The 18581-nt window shown below is 54.9% G+C and overlaps 1 protein-coding gene across 1 annotated transcript in view; it reads left to right on the forward strand.

The window, feature by feature from the left end:
• Nucleotides 1-205: 205 nt before the first annotated feature.
• Nucleotides 206-18581, forward strand: part of ZFPM1 (zinc finger protein, FOG family member 1) — a 36176-nt gene continuing 17800 nt past the window's right edge. Inside the window, exons 1-2 of the mRNA XM_032701553.1 lie at nucleotides 206-292; nucleotides 16560-16691. Of these exons, the coding sequence (XP_032557444.1) occupies nucleotides 253-292; nucleotides 16560-16691 (172 nt within the window). The 5' untranslated portion in view covers nucleotides 206-252. The remainder of the gene's footprint in view (nucleotides 293-16559; nucleotides 16692-18581) is intronic.

Below are 18581 nucleotides of genomic sequence, written 5' to 3' on the forward strand. Positions count from 1 at the left end.
CCTGGAACGTTCCGCGGGTTTGATCCTTCGCGGCGCCCATTGAGAAAATCCCGCGGCGGCGGCGGCGGCGGCTCCGCTCCGCCGAGCACGGCCCGGCCCCGGCCCGGCCCCGGCCCCGGCCCGGCCCCGGCCCCGGCCCGGCCCCGCGGGCGGGCGGGCGGGCATGCGAGCAGCCGGGGGCCCGCCCGCCGCCACCCACCTGCCGCCCGCCCAGCCGCCAGCCGGGGCGCCGGGCTCGCCCCCCGCCGAGCGATGTCCAGGAGGAAACAGAGCAACCCCCGGCAGATCAAACGTGAGTCCCTGCGGTACCGGTACCCCCTGTGCTTTGCTGCCCACACCTCCCCCTCTCTTATTTTTTAGCACCAGTCTTTGGCGGCAGCACTCCCGCTGCCCAACCACTCGGTGCCCCCGCACCCCCCCGGTGCCCCATCGGTACGCCCCCGGTACGCCCTCGGTACCCAGTCGGGACAGCCGCGGTGGGGGCCCGTTCCCGCTACCGGCCGCTCGATCCCTTTGGTCTCGGTCCCCGCCGCCTCCCCCACACACTCCCCGCGCCGCCTCCCCCCCGCCAGCGCGGTGGCTCCGGTACCGGCTCCCGATGGGGGCCCCGATAAGGCTTTAAAATATTCCGTTCTGCAAGTCCCGTCCTGATAACATCGCTCTGTCGGGACGGCCTGAAATTGTGATCTTATCTCCCCCGCCTGCCTCCTATCCAGCGCCGGCAGCCGGGGCCAGGGGGCTCCCCAAAATCCCCCCTCCAGGACTCCCCAACCCCCCCCCGCGGCTTCCCATTCTCCCCGGGGGTTCCCCAGCTCTGCTAAGGGCTCCTCACTCCGGCTACGGGACACTCACCCTGCCCGGGGGTCTCCGACACCCCCCCGGGACTCCCCATCTACCCCTGGGGCACCCCAGCCGTGCCAGGGGCTCCTCACCTCGAGTACGGCACTCTAACCCTGCCAGGGGCCCCCCTTCCCGCATGGGGAGCCCCATTGGCCAGAGTGCTGCTGGACCCGCCGTGCCATCGTCCCCATGGTGCCACTGTCCCTGCTGGCCGCACTGTTCCCGACTCTGCCTGCTGGCCCCCCAAGTCCCGCTTGGCGCCCCAGTCCAGGTGGGACGTGGCCATGAGGAACCGCCGTGTGTTCCCACGGGACTTTGGCCACATCCCTGTCTCCCCCAGCCCATGCACCATTCCAGAGGGTCGCGGTCTCCCATTCCAACCGATCGCCCGGGATCTTGTTTTGCTCCAGCGTGAATGTATGAGCAAGGCTGAGAAATCCTGCAAAGTGCTGGAAGTTTTTAGGTGCCGGGCTCAGCTTGGCTTTTCTCCTTCCTCTCCAGTGTGTGTGTGTGTTTTTTTTCCCCCCTCGAGTCGATGGAAGCTGGAGATAAGAGAGGGAGATGGGAGGATAGGGAAGGCTGGCCACCATGTGATAATCTACCTTTATCTTTCTCCTGAAATAATTGCAAGGCTGAGTTGCACCTACCTGTTTCCCTGCCTGGGGTGATTGCTCTGGTGATAACGCGCAGCTAGACTTTTACTCGGGTAGAGTTAAAAATAGTCCCAGCTGCCTCTCTCATTTTGGTTTTGTTTTGTTTTGTTTTTTTTCTTTGGGGGGGGGGGGGATAGTTTTCTCCTTTAGCTTTACCCAACTTCCGTGGCTTTATTTCGGCAAAGAGCCCGGCGATCCCTCCCTGGGTAACTCCAGCTCGTTAAACCGGGAGCGTTAAGACTGGAGCGAGCGGGAGCGTCGCAGCTGCCGAAATAACACCGGTATCAGTGGGGGACGCGCCGATGGCGGGATGCCTGATCCCAGCGCCCCCCAGCACGGATTTTGGTGGGGGAAACTGGGGCAGGATGAGGCCGTGGCAGCTCGGCCGGGCGGCGGCGGCGGCTCCTCGTATCTCTTTCCTCTGCTGCTTTTCTGCAGAGATGTGAAGAAATGATAAAGTGGGAGGCTGATCTCAGGCCGCCGGCGATGGCCAAAACTGATTAAAAGCTGAAAGCTTGGAACCCTTCCTGTATGTGTCAACATGAAAACAGTCATTAGAGGCGGCGAGCGCGGCGAGAGCTCCTTGCCGCTGCTCCGACGCTCCACGAGGGAAGGTATGCATGAATCAGGGCTCCGGTAACCAGACTCCTCTCATGTACAGACCGGACCTGTTTCCACAAAGTCTATCCTCCTTATCATCTCGGCTGGAGCATTAAAAACCTCCTCCAGATTGGTATCTGCTGATTTTATTTTCCTGGGTGACGCGATATTCTCGCTCTGGCTTCGTCTTCTCTTGTGGGGTTTGGGTTTTGCAGCTTTTTTTTTGAAGCGCGATGCGAGGCTCAGATAGGCTGGCGGGGAGATCGCCGGGAGAGCGGGCGATTGCCAGCAGAGATAAGACAAAGATCAGACACCGGACTATATTTAACCAGCTGCTTTAACCTTCGTCTTCTTCTTGGCTTTCCGGGCTGGAGCCACACGGGGATGGAGGGGCTGGGGGTGCTTGGACCCTCTGACCCTCCCCAGCAGCAGCGGTGGCACGCAGTGGGGAGCCTTTGAAAGCCGATTTCATCTCGATGGTGGCTTTTGATAGCACAGGAAACACCCAAGCATCTCTTTCTTTAATTTTTTGGGGGTTCCTGCCTGCAGAGGACAGTTTTTTCCTCCCCCCACTCCATCCCTGGCTGTACCGCCAACCTCCCTGCAGCTGCTGCTGCTCCTTTATGGGGTGGTTTATTTCTTTTCTCTCTCTTTTTTTTTTTTTTTCTGTCTTTTGTTCTGCTGGTAGATAGATGTGAGGGGCTGATAGGGAGCAGGAGCTGATCTCCAACCCAGATAGCCTGTTATATTTATTAACTTCAAACATGGGAGCGCGGGCGCCCAGCTGATGAGCGAGGCTCTGGCAGCTGCCGGTGCTCTCGCAGCGCCGGGTCCTGAGATGGGGGAACCTGATAAGCAGGAGATTGATCTCATCGTGCTGATGTGCCTCTCCCTCTCTTGTTCTTTTTGAATACGTATATTTTTTTATGATTTTTTTTCTTCCTAAACGAGCTGGAAGCGAATGTTTTGTCATAGTTGCAGGGGCCTGTTTGTGGGTTTGGGGTTTTTTTGTGTGTGTTTTTCTTTCCTTTTCCCTTTTTTATTCTATGCTCAGCTACAGTAGATCTGAGCTCCTGATAAGCACCAAGCCCCGATCTCCATCCTGATAGAGATTGCCAGGGGTGATAAGGACCACTTATCTTTCCCCACCAGACCTGAGCAGGATTTGCTACAACAACAAACACAGCAAAGAGGGGCAAAAGGGCTCCAACAATTTGTTCCATTGCAAATGTGATTAACGCAGGCGCTTTAATTATCTGATGGGGGCAGCTGCATGTGTGTTTTTATTTCTCAAGGTGGTGGGGTGGGTTTTCCCCCCCCCTCCATGTGCTTTGTGAAACAAGCTGGGTTGAGAAGCTGAGCTCTCCTCAGTGCCTGTTATCGGCTGCAGATGTTGCATTAGTTTGATGAGAGCTTTGACTTTTTTTTTGATGGTTATCTCCCATTCTGCTCCGCCGAAAGCACGGGCTGGGGAAGGGTGGGGGGGAGAGGTGAAAACACCGGCATATTTTTGCATGTGGATTTTCTTTAATTGCTATTAGATGGTGTTAGATAATGAGTGTGATCTGCGCTGTTAAACCCGTAGTCTCTTGTGTTGGGTTGGGTGGTTTTATTTTTTTCCTTTCCTCTTGCACACTCAGCTGCTCCCCGGTCCTGCGTGGGCTCAGCGGTGATGCCAGGCAGGGGGTCATGGTGCCAGGCAGGGGCTCGTGGTGCCAGCCAGAGCATGGGAGCCATCCTTCCCAGGAGCTTGGAAAACTGCATTTCTTGTAAAGATGACAGTGGCCAAACCAAGGTCTATTTTTAGCAGCAGTGTGGTGAGCCAGTGGCATGGGATGCTCCCAGCACGCCTTCTGCCCACTCCTCTCCCTCTGCCTTCCCTCCCTGAGTCGCTTCTTCCCTTTCAGGTGATGAACCACCTCTGTTTGCTTTTTTTTTAACCCCATCACTCTGCTGCTGCTGCGCTTTTCCATCACCTCCCTCTCCGTGCCTCAGTTTCCCCATCCACACCTCCAGGGAAGGGGTGCCCCAGGCCGGGGTGGGCAGTGGGGTGTCTGGGGAGGTGTGTTACCCCAGGGTGGGGAGGGTTTGCTTCCTGCTCCCCAGGGAGCACCCGGGGATGAGCTGGGTGCCGCCAGGGCCTCCCAGCTCTGCTCCCAAAACCGGTATTTTCTGCACCTCCTGGGGGCTTCCTCACCATTGCAGCCCCCTCGTGCCCCACACCTGGCATCCCGAGGGTGGCATACCCATGTCCCACATGTCTGCTACACCCACGGGCGCTGCCAGCCTACCAACCCCTCCCCTCTTGTGCAAACACCCCAAGGCATTTGCCAGCCCTGACTCGGTGGCATCCTGGAGTGATGGCTCCTCAGAGCTGGCAGGGGTGCAGGTGGCAAAGCCCTGTGGCACGTCTGCCCCCACAGTGGCTCTGCCCATCCCGGCTGTCACCAACCTCTTGGGATGTGCACCATGACGGATAAGCCACATTCCTGTTCAGTGGAGGGTCTGAACCAACCACAGGTGATGCTGGAAGAAGTTTCCCTCCTCTTCCACAGCCAGTGGTCCAGGTGTGAGCATCCCTACAGGCTCCACATTCCGGAGATGGGCTAGCATCGTGCTTGGCAGCTGGTGGCCAAGGGGACAGCTCACCTCAACCTCTCTCTGGAGCAGGAAATCCGTTTACCACAGATAATGAATATGCCACTTGTGGCCAGTGCCACCAGTCATGGGACGCATCAGCGTTGTCCCATTTGGGCACTTCCCTTGTTGCCAGGGCACCCTACAAGCCCATTTTGGGACAGTGCTCGGGGTGTATCCCCAGCATGGCTCTTCCTGGCCATCCCCATCTCCTCGGGCAGGGAGGATGAGTGTGGGATGCTCGGAGGGTGAGTGCTGGAGCCAGGCTGGTCATGGCCAAGTGTTGGGCACCCCTGAGCACAGCAGAACCTGTTCTGCCGAGAGCCCCGGCACACGTCCCTGCTGGCTGCCGCGGCTGCAGGGCGGGAAGGCAGCGCTGGAGCCACGCCGGCAAGGGAGGCTCCGGAGGCTCTGCCAAGCAGCTGCTTCCAGGGCCTGTGGGCGCCGGGGTTGGGTTGGTTTGTGTCTGCTGCTGCTTTTCCACCTCCTGAACCCTCAGGGGACACCCCCACGCTGCCCCCTCCCCGGGCACGCCAAGCAGGCACGGAGCCATGACAGGGGACCATCGCCAGCATCCCATGCCAGAGCAGGGAAGCCACCTCCAGCCGGGATTTACACCTCTGGATCCAAGGTTGCATGGTTGGGCAAGGTCTTATTTTCCATCGTGAATCACGAGGCCACCTAGCAGGCTGCAGCTTCCCCTTTGGCCAAGTTGTGAGCCGGCCAGCTCGGCAATCAGGGCTTGGGAAGAAAGCAATCCTTTCCCCACGGGTGTTGCAGCAGATTGCGCAAGGAGAAGGTACCACGGCGCAGGTGATCCGAGGTTCCTGGAGAGGGGCAGCCCTGTGCTCCCCTGGGGACCCAGCAGAGCCACCTAGCCATGGCAGCATCTCAAAAACAACGTGGCAGCAGCGTCACTGTGTCCACCACTCGAGCATCCCTGTGCTGTGCAACATTCCCAGCCCTGTGCCAGCCACAAGGTCCGGGACACCCACATCCCTGGGAAAGGAAGGGACAACGCTGCCCAAACCAGGAGCAGCAGGGCTGGGGATGGAACCACTGGGCCCTGCATGGTGTTGGTGGATTTGGGGTCAAACACACCCGTTCTGGGCAAAGGAAGAGGATGTTTTCCCTGCGTGCTCTGTCCTACTGCAAAAAAAAATGTGATCCGCCTTGGAAAACACTGGATGGGGCGTTGCTGTGGAGGGAAAACCAGCCCAGACTTTCCACGGAGGTACAGCTGAGGCTGAGATCCGAGGCTACCCGGAGAGAGGGATGTGAGCGGCCCCGACAGAGCACCCGGGGAGATGGCAGGAGTGAGAAACATGAGGCTTTTAGGAATTCTACATTTAGGAAGAAAAAGTGTAAAACACCTCCCTGCCAGCCCTGCATCGCCCTCCAACTCTGCTCCATGCCGAGGGCATACGGATTTTTCTTCCTGTGGGGAGAAGAAATCAGCTCCCCCACCTTGGAAAAGAGCAGGAATGGGAGCAGGAGACTGATATCTCTTTCTTTTTTTCTGCGCCACGTCCCATGACCGTTTTTGCTGCCTGACTCAGGGATTTGGACGCTCCAGCTTGGCCAGGCCACTGTCCCGCTGCTTATTTTATCAGGAAAGTTCAAGTGTTTCGGGGGTAATACAGTTCCCTCTTCCGATGGCTGCCCGGCAAAGACTCCACATTGTTCCTGCAGCAACATGTTTTTTTGGAAGGGATGAAATGCCGAAAGGAATGTAACTGCTGACCTTGGGCTGCAGTGGGGTTAAGGAGTGTGTGCCTATGAGTCACTCCAGATAAGAGCCTTCCACGGCTTTTTTCCTCCAAAATAATTCTTTATCTCCTCTTTCTCACATCAACATATTTTCTTGACATCTCCCATTTGATAGCGTGTGGAGGAAATGTGCTCCTCTAATTTGTTCATCTGATGAAATATAGATGCATTGTTTTCACTCGTCCTTGGTGAGCTGGGGGTCGTGGCCCCGGGATTTGGGGATGCGCCTTGGAGTCAATGCCCGGGTTTTGGGGATGCTCAGTGGGGTCAGTGTCCTGGTGTTCTGGAAATGCTTTGCTGGGTCGTGGCTGGGGGATTTAGAGGTGCTTGACTGGGTCAGTGTCTGGAGCTTTAGGGATGTGTCTTGGGGAGAGTGCCTGGGGTTTGGGGAATGATCTATAAGGTCAGTGCCTGGAGCTTTGGGGATGTTTGGGATTGGTGCCTGGGGGTTTGGGGATGTTCGATGGGGTTGGTGCCTGAGACTTTAGGGATGTGCCTCGGGTTTGGTGCCCAGGGATTTGGGGATGCTTGGAAGGGTCAGTGCCTGGGATCTGGGAGATGTTCAATGAGGTCATTGCGTGGAGCTTTGGGGATATTTAGGATTGATGTCTGGGGTTTGGGGAGTGTTTGAGGCCATCAGTGTCCAGGGTTTGGGGATGTTTGATGGGGTCAGTGCCCCTGGCTTTAGGGATGTGCCTTGGGGTCGGTGCCCCGGGATTTGGAGATGCACCTTGAAGTCGGTACCCAGGACTTTAGGGGTGTTTGGCATCCTGGACTTTGGGGATGCTTGGCAGTCAGTGCCTGGGACTTTATGGATGAGCCTTGAAGTCAGTGCCCAGGATTGTAGGGATGCAGCTTAAGGCCATGTCTGAGGCTTTGGAGATGCTCGGCAGGGTCAGTGCCAAGGGCTTTGTGGATGTGTCTTGGAGTCAGTGTCCAGGGCTGTGGGGATGCTCAATGGGGTCAGTGCCTGTAGCTTTGGGAATGCGCCTTGGGATCAGTAGCCGGGGGTTTGGGGACACTTTATGAGGTTGGTGCCTGGGGTTTTGGGGGTACTTCTCATAGTCAGTGCCCAGGGCTTTTGGAATGTACCTTAGGGCTAATACCCAGGGTTTTGGGAATGCTCTTCCAGGACAGTACCTGGGATGCACAGGGCTTTGGGGATGTGCCTTGGGGTCAGTACCCAGGATTTTGGGAATACTTTTCTGGGACAGTACCCAGGGTGCACAGGGCTTTGGGGATGTACCTCAGGGTCAGTACCCAGGGTTTTGGGAATGCTTGATACGATCAGTGCCTGTAGCTTTGGGAATGCACCTTGGAGTCAGTACCCGGGGTTTTGGGAATCCTCTTCCAGGACAGTACCCGAGGTGCACAGTACTTTGAGTGTGTGTCTCAGTGTTGATACCCGGGGTTTTGGGAGTACCCTTCTCGGACAGTACCCGGGACACACAGGACTTTGGGGATGTACCTCATGCTCAGCACCCGGGATGCGCAGGACACCCGCGCTGGGGGAGCATCGCCCCGCGCATCACCGGCTCAGGGAGGAGGAAGAGCTGCTTTTCTCTCCCTTCCCTGCTCCGCCGGGAAGTTTGGCCGCTCGCTCCCTTCTCCGTCTCCCAGCCGAGGCCTCTCATGCTACTCCCAGCTCCTATGATAATGCGGAAAGTTGAACTGGCCCCATTACTGCGCTGCGATGGTTGCCTCGATAAGGCCCCGATAATGGCAGCGATAGCGGCAGCTCGGTAGCCAATGGCTCCGCCGCTCCTCCCATTAACATTCCCCACCACGGACGGGCTCGGAGCTGCCTATCTGCTCTCCATTTCCACTCCTCCGCTAGATAAGAATGGAAATACTGACTTCATAGCTCACTGATTAAAGTGTCTGGATTTCTTGATAATACACAGATAAATTATGTTTTTCAAAAAGAAGGTAGGGAAGGGAGTGCGAGGGGAGGGAAAAACCTCCAGTCCATTTTTATGATTTTTTTTTTTTTTTTTTTTTTTGCTTCCTTCCCTCTTTCTGGCCGTGCCCTGTGAGTTGTGGGTTTTCTGCTCCAAAATGCCCTTCCCAGCCTGTGCCCAGGTTGGCAGCGGGAGGGCAGAGCCCTGTGTGGTGCCCTCAGGGACGGGAGGGTCATGATCGGCAAAGAATTTTTGGGAGCCACATGGATGGGGTTTATTGCACGTGCAGTCACGTCCCTGTGCTGGGATGGAGATGCTTTTCCTGGATGCCAGGGACCTGCTTACATCAGGGGGTAGCTGTAGCAATGCCACTGGAACATGGCCAAGATCCTGATGCTGGCTGTGGCATCTCAGGTGGGCTCTGGCTGTCTCCAGGGATTGGCAGCCAGCTGGCACGACCCAGGGATGCTTGGGAAGCGTCTGCTTTTCTATACCCATCTCCAGCATGAGTCTCACTGGTTCTGCTGCAGGATGCTGCCCAGTCCAGCGTGATGCTGCCCAGTCCAGTAGGATGCTGCCCAGTCCCTGGATACTTTGGGAGCAGCCTCATCCCACTGTCCCATCCAGTCTTAAATACTATCCTTGACTTTCCTCACTCATCCCCACTGGAGCAAATGGGCCTTCAGGACCTGTTGGTTCCTTGTGCTGGAAAAGGTATCGACCACGAGAATCTAAGTTTGTTTCATCTAAATATAAAACTAAAGAGCAAACAGTATAAAGTTCATTTTTTAATGTGCTGCCCCATTCCAGTTGGGCTGCTCTCTTTATTTTTTTTAGGGGAACTGTGATAAAAAGCAGAGATAAAGCCAGGACTGTTTTGTGTAGGAGTCGGTATCTGCGTTATCTATCTCCCTTTTTCACTCTCCGAGCAGCTCTGTTGTTTTTTACTCTTATCTCGCTCCACCAAAATGCCAAGAACAGGAAAAAAAAATTAGAAAAAAAAAAAAAGAGAGGCAGCGCAGACACGTTTGCACAGAGGCAAACTCGGCGTCCACTGAGCCAGTGTGAGGGGCTTGGAGTTGGAGGAAGAGGGGGATTGGGGTGCTGGGTGAAGGCGATGGAGGGGTTCGTGCTGCTTTGAGCCCCTCAGCTCCTGCTCGCTGCTCCAACATTGACCGGTCGCTCCAAAGTGATCCAGGATGGCACTGGGAGCTGGCACTGGGTACCCTGTGGGACTGGGAGCAACAGGGACACCCCAGCCAAGGCATCTTCGCTGATGGGTCTGGTGGCCTTCTGGGTCATGTCCACTATCATCCCCTTGTCTCATCCCTCCGGCCTTGTCCTTGCGTGGGACTGTCATGGACTGAAAGTCTCGGGTGGAGGTTGAAAACCATCCCTGTTCCCTTCCCAGCAGCTTTTGGCAGTGGGATGGACCCGGCAGGACCTGGAGCTGGTGCAGCATCTCTGGGGTAATTTGTTGCTAGATTAGCAAGGAGCTTGACTTCTGTCCTCACTGTCGCCTGGTAGTGATGGGCTCCATGGGGCTGGGTAAGCATCCCCCACCCCAACCATTCCTGACTGGAATATCTTTATTCCAGGAGGGGGAAAAGTACCAGAATTGAGGGGTTTTCAGCCAGAAAAATGCCCTTCGGCCAGGAGCAGTGATGGCACCCAGTGTAGGAGAAGTGGTGGAGATAAGCCTTGCACATCTGTCCCACTCTCGTGCATGTTTGGAGCCTGATATTCATGGATGGAGTTTCATTCCATACTGTTGGGTTATCCAGCTTCCTAACTGCCCAAATCCCACCCTGATTGCCATGGGGTTAAAAATATCAAACTGCTCTTGGATTGGGATTGGGGCGGGGAACAGTCCCTCTCTGCTGGGCCCCACCAGCTGCCTCAGTTTCCTTCCTGTGCTCTGACCACCCTCTCCTCGCTCCATCTCCCTGCCAGTTGGGAAGGCAGGGCCGCATTCAGCCTCACATCCCTTCTCCCAGAGCAGTCTGCTCCCATCCATCTGATGCGCCGCGGCCGGGGACGGCTCTATTAGACTCTCTCCTCTCTTAAAATCTATCAGCGCGTTATCGACCCCATCTGAAACGTAAAGTCACTCCATTGTCATTGTCCCTGGATTGTCTTCCTCATCTCTCCCCGTGTCCCACGTGCCCCCCCCTTGGCTGGGGGTTGATCCAGCTCACTCTCCGTTAGCACTGGGAATCGCGGCCCCTGGAGTGAGCCAATCTCCCGTAATCTATCAGTGGTTTATCGGGCGATCGCCGCGCCGGGGATGGCTGGGGATGGCTGGGCCCGCGATGGCGCCGCACTCGCCTGCTGATAAAGTTACAGAGTTCAGGCCGTGATGAATGTTAAGTAACTGCACCCGGCGCAGATCCGAGATGGACTTGGCAGGGGGAGCAGCTCCGGCTGAAACCAATCTCTCCCATATCAGCAGCGCTGCTTTTTCTCAGGCTCGGCCTCTCCCTGGCTCTGCTCTTCCCTGGGGGGCTTCCCTGGGAGCGCCGAGGGATGTCCGGGGGGCTGTGCCCAGGGTGGGTCCGTGGAATGGTTTGTATCAGTGGGATGGGGGTGGAATCATGGAATGGTTTGGGTTGGAAGGGAACTTAAAGCTCATCCAGTTCCATAGAGCAGGTTGTGGTGGTTGGGGTGCTGTGGGGCATTGACAGGAGCAGCTCCCCAGCAGTAACTGCAGTATCCCACCCCACTGTGAGAAATCACAGCATTCCCACTGCCTCCATTCTCCCTTTATTCCCCTCCTGGATAAATTAGGCCTAAATATATTAAAAATTTAATAATTATTATAAATACCACCCCATGAGCAATCGGAGCATCGCCCACCACCTTTGTTCCCTCACTATCCTTTATTCCCCCACTATCCCCTATTCCCCTCCTGGATAAATTAGATCTATATGCATTATAATTTTAATAATACTAATTATTATAAATACACCTCATGAACAATTGGAGCATCCTCCCACCAACAGTTACAGCATCACCCACCACCTCCATTCCCCCACTATCCTTCATTCCCTTCCTGGATAAATTAGGCCTAAATACTTTATAAATTTAATAACAAATAATTATAAATACCCCCCATAAGTGATCACATCCCCCACCACCTCCATTCCGACACTACCCTTTATCCCTCTCCTGGTTAAACTAGGCTTAAATACTTTAAAAATTTAATAATTTTATAAATTTAGCTTATAAGTTATTATAAATAACTCCCATCAGCAATCATAGCATCTCCCACCACCTCCACTCCCCTCCTGGATAAACCAGGACTAATTTAATAATAAGTTACAATAAACACATTGTAAATCCCCCACTCCACCTTCCAACTCCCCAGCCGTATTTTTTCTCCTTGCCCTTTTACCACAGGGCACCACGGGAAGGGTCAGGGTGAGTTTTATCTGGGGGTGATGGAGAAGGGCCCCAAATTAGAGATAAAGACCACTGGGGCCGGCCCCAACTGCTATCGACTCCATGCACGGGGCTGATATTTCATGTGCCGATATCCATGGGGAGAGCCTGGCCCTGGGATGGTGCAGTTGGGCTGATAGTGGAGAGGGTTGATTTGTGCTCAGAAAAGTCCATTTTCCTCCAAAACAGACCCCTGTTTTGGAGACTATTGGAATTTAATACTGGGTCTCAACAGCATCACCCAAGGGGTGTGAAAAATGACCTGTTGGATAACGTGACCTTTGAGGACCAGTGGCATTGCCTGGCCACCAAAACCTCCTTTACCCTCGCTTGGCATTCCCAATCCCCAGGGAACAGGCTAGGGAGCAGCCGAGGTCGTTGGTAAAGCAAACATTAGTACATACCAGGGAAAAATTGGGTGAGAAGAGGCGGGCTGGTGTCCCATCAGATACTGGAGGGTTTGGATTTGCAGCCCGGGTTGTTCCCTGGGTGTTGCTCGCTCCGGGCAGACACGACACAATCTTGCTCCGAGACCCTGGGGAATCCCCTGGCTGTGCCAGATCCCACCAAATCACCAGAGAGGGTTTTGCAAGGATCAGGAGCGGCTGTGACTTGTCTCCAAGAGTGTCTTTCCCTGAGGAATACTAGCCCTGTGCCTGTTCCTGCAGCCCTTTCTCTTGGCTGCAAAATTTGGGGGAAAATACAGTGATTTAGGGGAAGCAAGGAAGCGATGCCTGAATGGAATTCACACATTTCCATCATGAGGTGATGGATGAGCATCATGGTGATGCCTTGGGCACCCCAGAATCTAGTTTGGAGCCTCATCCACATGCTTTTGCGTTGGTTATTGTTATTATTATTACTATTATTATTATTGTGGTTTTATAATTGAAAGAGGGATTCAGTGCCAGCACAGGGATGAGGAGGAGCTGGAAGGATGAATAAGGGATCCTCCATCCTGCTGCCTTTTTGATGGAGCTGGGGACATCCCCCAGGATCCCCTGGCACAGCTGGGGGCATCCCCTGGGTCCCCCCAGTGCTGGGGGGTGACACCCCAGAGCCAAGACTGAGCTTTGAGGTGCCTGAGAGGAGTTTTGGGATGTGAGGCCGCCCAGCTTCAGGCTCTGTCCTCACTCCCTGACTCCTGGAGCCTTCCTTGGACTCACCCTCTGCCCAAGGGGGACTTGGGGGACTTTTTATGTTTAAAAAAGAGAATCATGAAATTGTTTGGGTTGAAAGGACCTTAAAGCTTATCTTATTCCACCCCCCTACCACAGGCAGGGACACCTTCCAGTAGGTTGCTCTAAACCCTGTCCAGCCTGGCCTTGAACACTTCCAGGGATGGGAATTGGGATAAGTTGGATGAAAATTTTTATTTATGTATTTAAAAATAAAAATTGGGAGTTGGATGGGAGTGACAGCAAAGGTAGGTTTGTCCTCAGCCTGCACGTGTTCTTGATCCAGGACCTGCTTCCCACCATGGGAACTCTTCCTCGTCCTCCTCCTCCTCCTTCTCCTCCTCCTCCTTCTTCTCCTCCTCCTCCTCCTCCTCCTCCTCTCTCTCCCTGCTCCAGAGCCGGTGGGAAAGTCTGTGGCTGTTGCTATTTTCTATCTGTTATCAAGGCCTCTTATCACTTTGCTCTTGTCTGCGTGCCGACTCTTGGAGCGCCCAGGGTCTCGCTCTTGGCAGCCTGGAAAAGACTCCCCTCCTTCTTGATTCTCTATATTATTTTTCCTTTTATTTAATTTACCAGCTAAATGCAAGGAATCAAGAAAAGCTTTATTGTTCCTGTGCTGGGAGAACCTTAATTGGAGTGAAATGATCAAATCATTACCTGGATAACGATGGGTTTCCCTGGGAATGCGGACCCTCATCCCCAGCCTTGGTGACATGGGCACATTGCCTCGGCTTCCTGGAGGTTTTTAGTCACTGCAATTTTTTTAAATTTTTTTTTTGAGAAAAAAAGAAGAAAAAAAGAGAAATCCTTCTTGTTATCAATAAAAAAAAGCAGGAGAAGGAGGGAGGGAGAAGAGTTAATCGTCGAAGCAGAGTATCTTGGAAGGGAGCGTTTTTTGGCTCTTCCCCTCTCTGTAAAACCAGCCTCAGTAATTCAGTTTTAAAGCATGAAAAAAGGGAGTTGATGAAATTCCACTATCAGCACTGAACCAATATGCAAAATATCTCGCCGAAAATCAAATAGCTATTATGTTTTCATTTCCATTTCAGCGTATTTGCTTAATGAAGAATAGACAGATCAGGCAAGCCGAGGGAGGCTGTGTGCGGTGATAACTGTGCAGGGCTTCCAGCAATCCCGGAGAAGTGACGCTCTGCTCCCTACTCCGCGCTCCCTCTCCCTCACTTACTTTTTTTTTTTGCCTTTTTTCCTCCTTTTTTTTTTTGAGTCATCCAGTAGTTCGTTTAACCCGCGCGGCCCGGATCGCCGGCGATGCATCCCTGGGGATTGGGTGGGTGTGCTGGGAGAGGGATGTGCAGTGGGACAGGCTGGGTGCTGGGATGCATCCAGGGACCACGGTGACATGGTGCTGGGATGCTGTTGGCTGCCCATCATCCTTGTAGGCACTGGGTGACACCACAGTGCCCGAAGCTCAGGTTTTACACGGTTGGATTTACATGGAACATCCCATCGGGGTGGGATGTGTAATACGTCCAGGGACCACAGTAACGTGGTGCTGGGATGTGGGATACATCATCCCTGTAGTCACCGGGTGACACTATGGTATTCAAACCTCTGTTGGATTTCGGTGGAGCATCCCCAACTCTCTCTTGTTTGAGGGTCAGTGTTTTGGGATGGGATGCAGGATGCATCCAGGGACCTGGTGACATGATTCCAGAATGCTGTTGGCTAACCATCGTCCCTCTAGGCACTGGGTGACACCACAGTGCCCTAACTCCAGTTGTTTTTATGTGGAGCATCCCCATCTCTCTCTTGTTTGGAGATGGACCTTTTGGGGTTGGATGTGGGATGCGTCCGGGGACCACAGTGCCACGGTGCTGGGATTTTTTGGCTCTCCATCACTTCTGTAGGCACTTGGTGATGCCACAGTACCCACCCTCCAGGTTTTACACAGTTGGATTTATATGGATCATCCCCATCTCCTCCTAGTTGAGGATGGGTGTTTCAGGGTGGGATGTGGGTCATTCCAGGATGCATCCAGGGACTGTGGTGATGTAGTGCTGGGATTCTGCTGTCCACTCATCATTCCTGTAGGCAGTTGGTGATGCCTTGGTACCCAGACGCATTCCCATCTCCCTCCAGGTTGGGGATCAGTGTTTCAGGGTGGGATGTGGGTCATCCTGGGATGCATCCAGGGATGCAGTGACATAGTGCTGGGATGATGTTGGCTGGCTATCATCCATCTAGGCACTGGGGGATGCTACAGTATCCAAACTCCAGCTGGACTTATTTGGAGCATCCCCATCCCCCTGCAGGTTGGGGATCAGTGTTTCAGAGTGGGATGTGGGTCATCCAGGGAGGCATCCAGGGACCCATATAGTGACACAGTGCCAGGACGTTGGCCGCCCACCATCCCTGTAGGCAGTTGGCGATACCACAGCACCCAAACTCATCCCCATCCTCTTCCTGGTTGGGCCTTGTTTTTTCAGGGCAGGATGTGGCTGGTTTGGGCGCCCTTGGGTGGGTGCCACACACCATCCCGGCCCCATCCATCCCTCTCCAGCCCCATCCATCCCTCCCTGACCAGGCTGGAGGTGCCAAGCCGCGGCACAGGCGAGCGTCGGGTTAACTTTATCAGAAGCCCAAGAGCCGTGAAGGCGTGAAAGAAGAAATTAGCCTAACAATGTTTCATTTACAGCGAGAGAAACGATTTGTTAGCTGGCGATTGTTTCTGAATATTATCAGAGCCTTTTTAATTGTGCTGGAACTGAAATTAGCAGAATTAGAATAAATTGCCTTCCCTTCTCCGGCAGCCTCTTTATTCACGCTCATTGTTGTCTGCTTTGTATAGATTATGGGCTCTTTGTTCTCCTGCTGTAAATATACATGCCTGGAGTCACGGAGAGCAGCTGAGGTCTGCAGACGGGGTGTCCCTGTGCCGATCCCGGTGCCGGCAGTGCCGGATAGGGCACCGGGCAGCCCCTGGCACTGCGGCGTCGCGTGGCGCGAGCCATGTGTGCTGCTGGTCTGGCCTTTCTTGGCTGGGGGTGCTGTGTTGCCGTGGAAACGGCTGAGAGGGATGGCAGGGCTGGTGGGATGTCCCCCGCATGCACCCCCTTTGCACTTTGTCTGTACCCTGTGTGTCCCTGCAGCATCATCTCCCTTGTGTCACCGGACAAGGGGTGTTGGGGACCGTTTCTGGGGTCCCTTTCTGGGGCAGGTGACAGTGGGGTTTTGGGTGGGAGCGTGAGTGATACCACATCTGTGTGCCTGTAGTACGAGGGAACCCCACTCTTTTCCCAGGTAGGTGTGGGGCTGATTTCCCATGATGTCTGGGTGGGACCAGACATCCCTCAGGATACACCTGGAGCAGAAGAGTGGCCACCTCTGCAAATCAGTGAGGGACCTCAAGGACCTCAGGGATGGCCAGGCAGAGGGTTTCCCTTGCCTTCGCTTCTCATGATGTGCAGAGCTGCAGGGCATCTCCTCCTGGCCCCCAATGCACTGGCATCCTAATTTCCCAACTGGGGGTCTTTTCCCTGTGGTTCTTCCCCCTAACCACCCTCTCTGTGTCCCGACAGGTTCCCTGGCAGCGATGGAGGAAGGCGAGGACGGCCCAGTGGGGGAGAAGAGCCCCTCGGAAAGGGACGGGGCCACCTCGGACCACGAGGGCTCTGCCGAGCACGACTCCTCCAGCCCCCCCAGCAGTGAAGGTGAGTGAGGGGACTCCTCATGGTGTCCCCACACCCTGGGGACAGGCTCTGCCACCAGAGCAACCTGCTGGGTATGCTCGTGGCCTGGGCACCATCTCTGCTGGTGGGCAGGGTGGGAATTAACTAATGAAGTAGCCACCCACCCTGTGAGGCTGGTGATTTAGTGAGGACCCCCCCCCATGTCCTTGGGGTGCTCTGACACTCTGGGCACCCTTAGGACCCACTGGGAGCAGCACAGACCCCAAAGTCATATCCCTTGGGGCACAAAGTGACCCCTCCCAGGGATGCAAAGTGACTCTCTGGGGTGCAAAGTCCTATATTTTGGGGTGCAAAGTTCTCCCTTGGGGTACAAAGTTCCTTCCCCCACCCAGGGTGCAAAATAACCCCTTGGGGTGCGAATTCACATCCCTTGAGTTCAGAATGACCTCTTGGGCTACAAAGTGACTCCTTAGGGTGCAAAGTGACTCCTTGGAGGAAAAAGTCGCATCCTTTTGGGGTATACAGATTGACTCCTTGGGGTGCAAAGTCACATGCCTCAGGGTACTTCCCAGAGTGCTGAGCAACCCCTGAGGCTGCAGGTGCTGGCACTGTCAGTGACACAGATGGGCTGGGGGCACGGGGCTGTGGCTCCTGCCTTCCTGCCCACGCTGCCGCCAAGCTGCCGCCGAGCCGAGCTGTGCCGCACCCCAGAGGTGGCTGCGATTCAGGGCCGGGCTGAAACAGTCCCCAGATATCCTTTAAGTTCCTTCCTGTGGAGGTGGGGGCAAATCCCAATCAGTTAATGTTTGCAGTGCCCTTTGAGATAACCGCACCAGAGCAAGGCTGCGCCGGCTCATGGAGCCGCTGGGCCCCGGCACAGCCGCGGCTCCTGAAGAACCCCCGCTGCCTTCAGCTGATGGTGTCCCCCAAAACCAAGGGAGCCAAGCTACACTGCACCAGGGAACCACACCAGCACCCTGCTATTGGGGCAGGGAAGGACCCCGATATTTGAGGCAGGGAAGGGATCCCAACAGCTGCGGCAGGGAAGGACCCCAGTAGCCAGGACACAGAGGAACCCTGCTATTTGAGGCAGGGATGGGACCTGGTAGCTGAGGCAGGGGTGGGCCAGGGCAGGGAAGGGACCCCAAGGGCTAGGACAGGGAAGGATCCCAATATTTAGGGCGAGGAAGGGACCCTAATAAGTGGGACAGGGAGGGACCCTGATATTTGAGGCAGGGAAGCGACCCTTGATAATTGGGGCAAGGAGAGACCCTGATATTCAGGGCAGGGAAGGGACCCCAATACCCAGGGCAGAGAAGGGATCCTGATAGCTAAGGCAGGGAAGGGAGCCTGATAGTTGGACAGGGAGGAGACCCTGATCGCTAGAGCAGGGAAGGGACCCCGATATCTGGAGTGGGGAGGTCTCCTGGCAAACTTTGCTCAGCAGCAGAGGAAGCAAGTGGCTCTTATCTGATGGGGGAGCCGGGCTGGGGGCTCGGAGCCGGGAGCTGGGGCGCGGAGCTGCACCTGGCACTGGCCTGCCTCGATAAAGAGGTGATAGCAGAGATAACGCCGAGCAGCAATAACGGCCACTAAAGCTTTCAGCGCGATGGATAAAAATCGATATGCCAGGCACTTTGATTTATAGCCAAAAATAATAGGACTTTTATACCCGGTGATTGATTTATTTGATGTTAATCATTCCGCTTATCACCTGTATTAATAATCTCCAATGCTGGTGACGTCACCCCTGGGCGTTCGCGGTGGCGCCGATCGATTGGGCTCCGTGCTGGTTATCCGCCCGGGACGCCAAGGCAAACATGTACTTTGGGCACTAATCTTCCACACTGTCATATGCAGATTGGCTTTATCAGCCCATCTCCAGCAGCAGTTAATGGAGAAAATAATTGT

Source organism: Chiroxiphia lanceolata, chromosome 13 (assembly GCF_009829145.1).
Source record: "Chiroxiphia lanceolata isolate bChiLan1 chromosome 13, bChiLan1.pri, whole genome shotgun sequence".
NCBI classification, from domain to species: domain Eukaryota; kingdom Metazoa; phylum Chordata; class Aves; order Passeriformes; family Pipridae; genus Chiroxiphia; species Chiroxiphia lanceolata.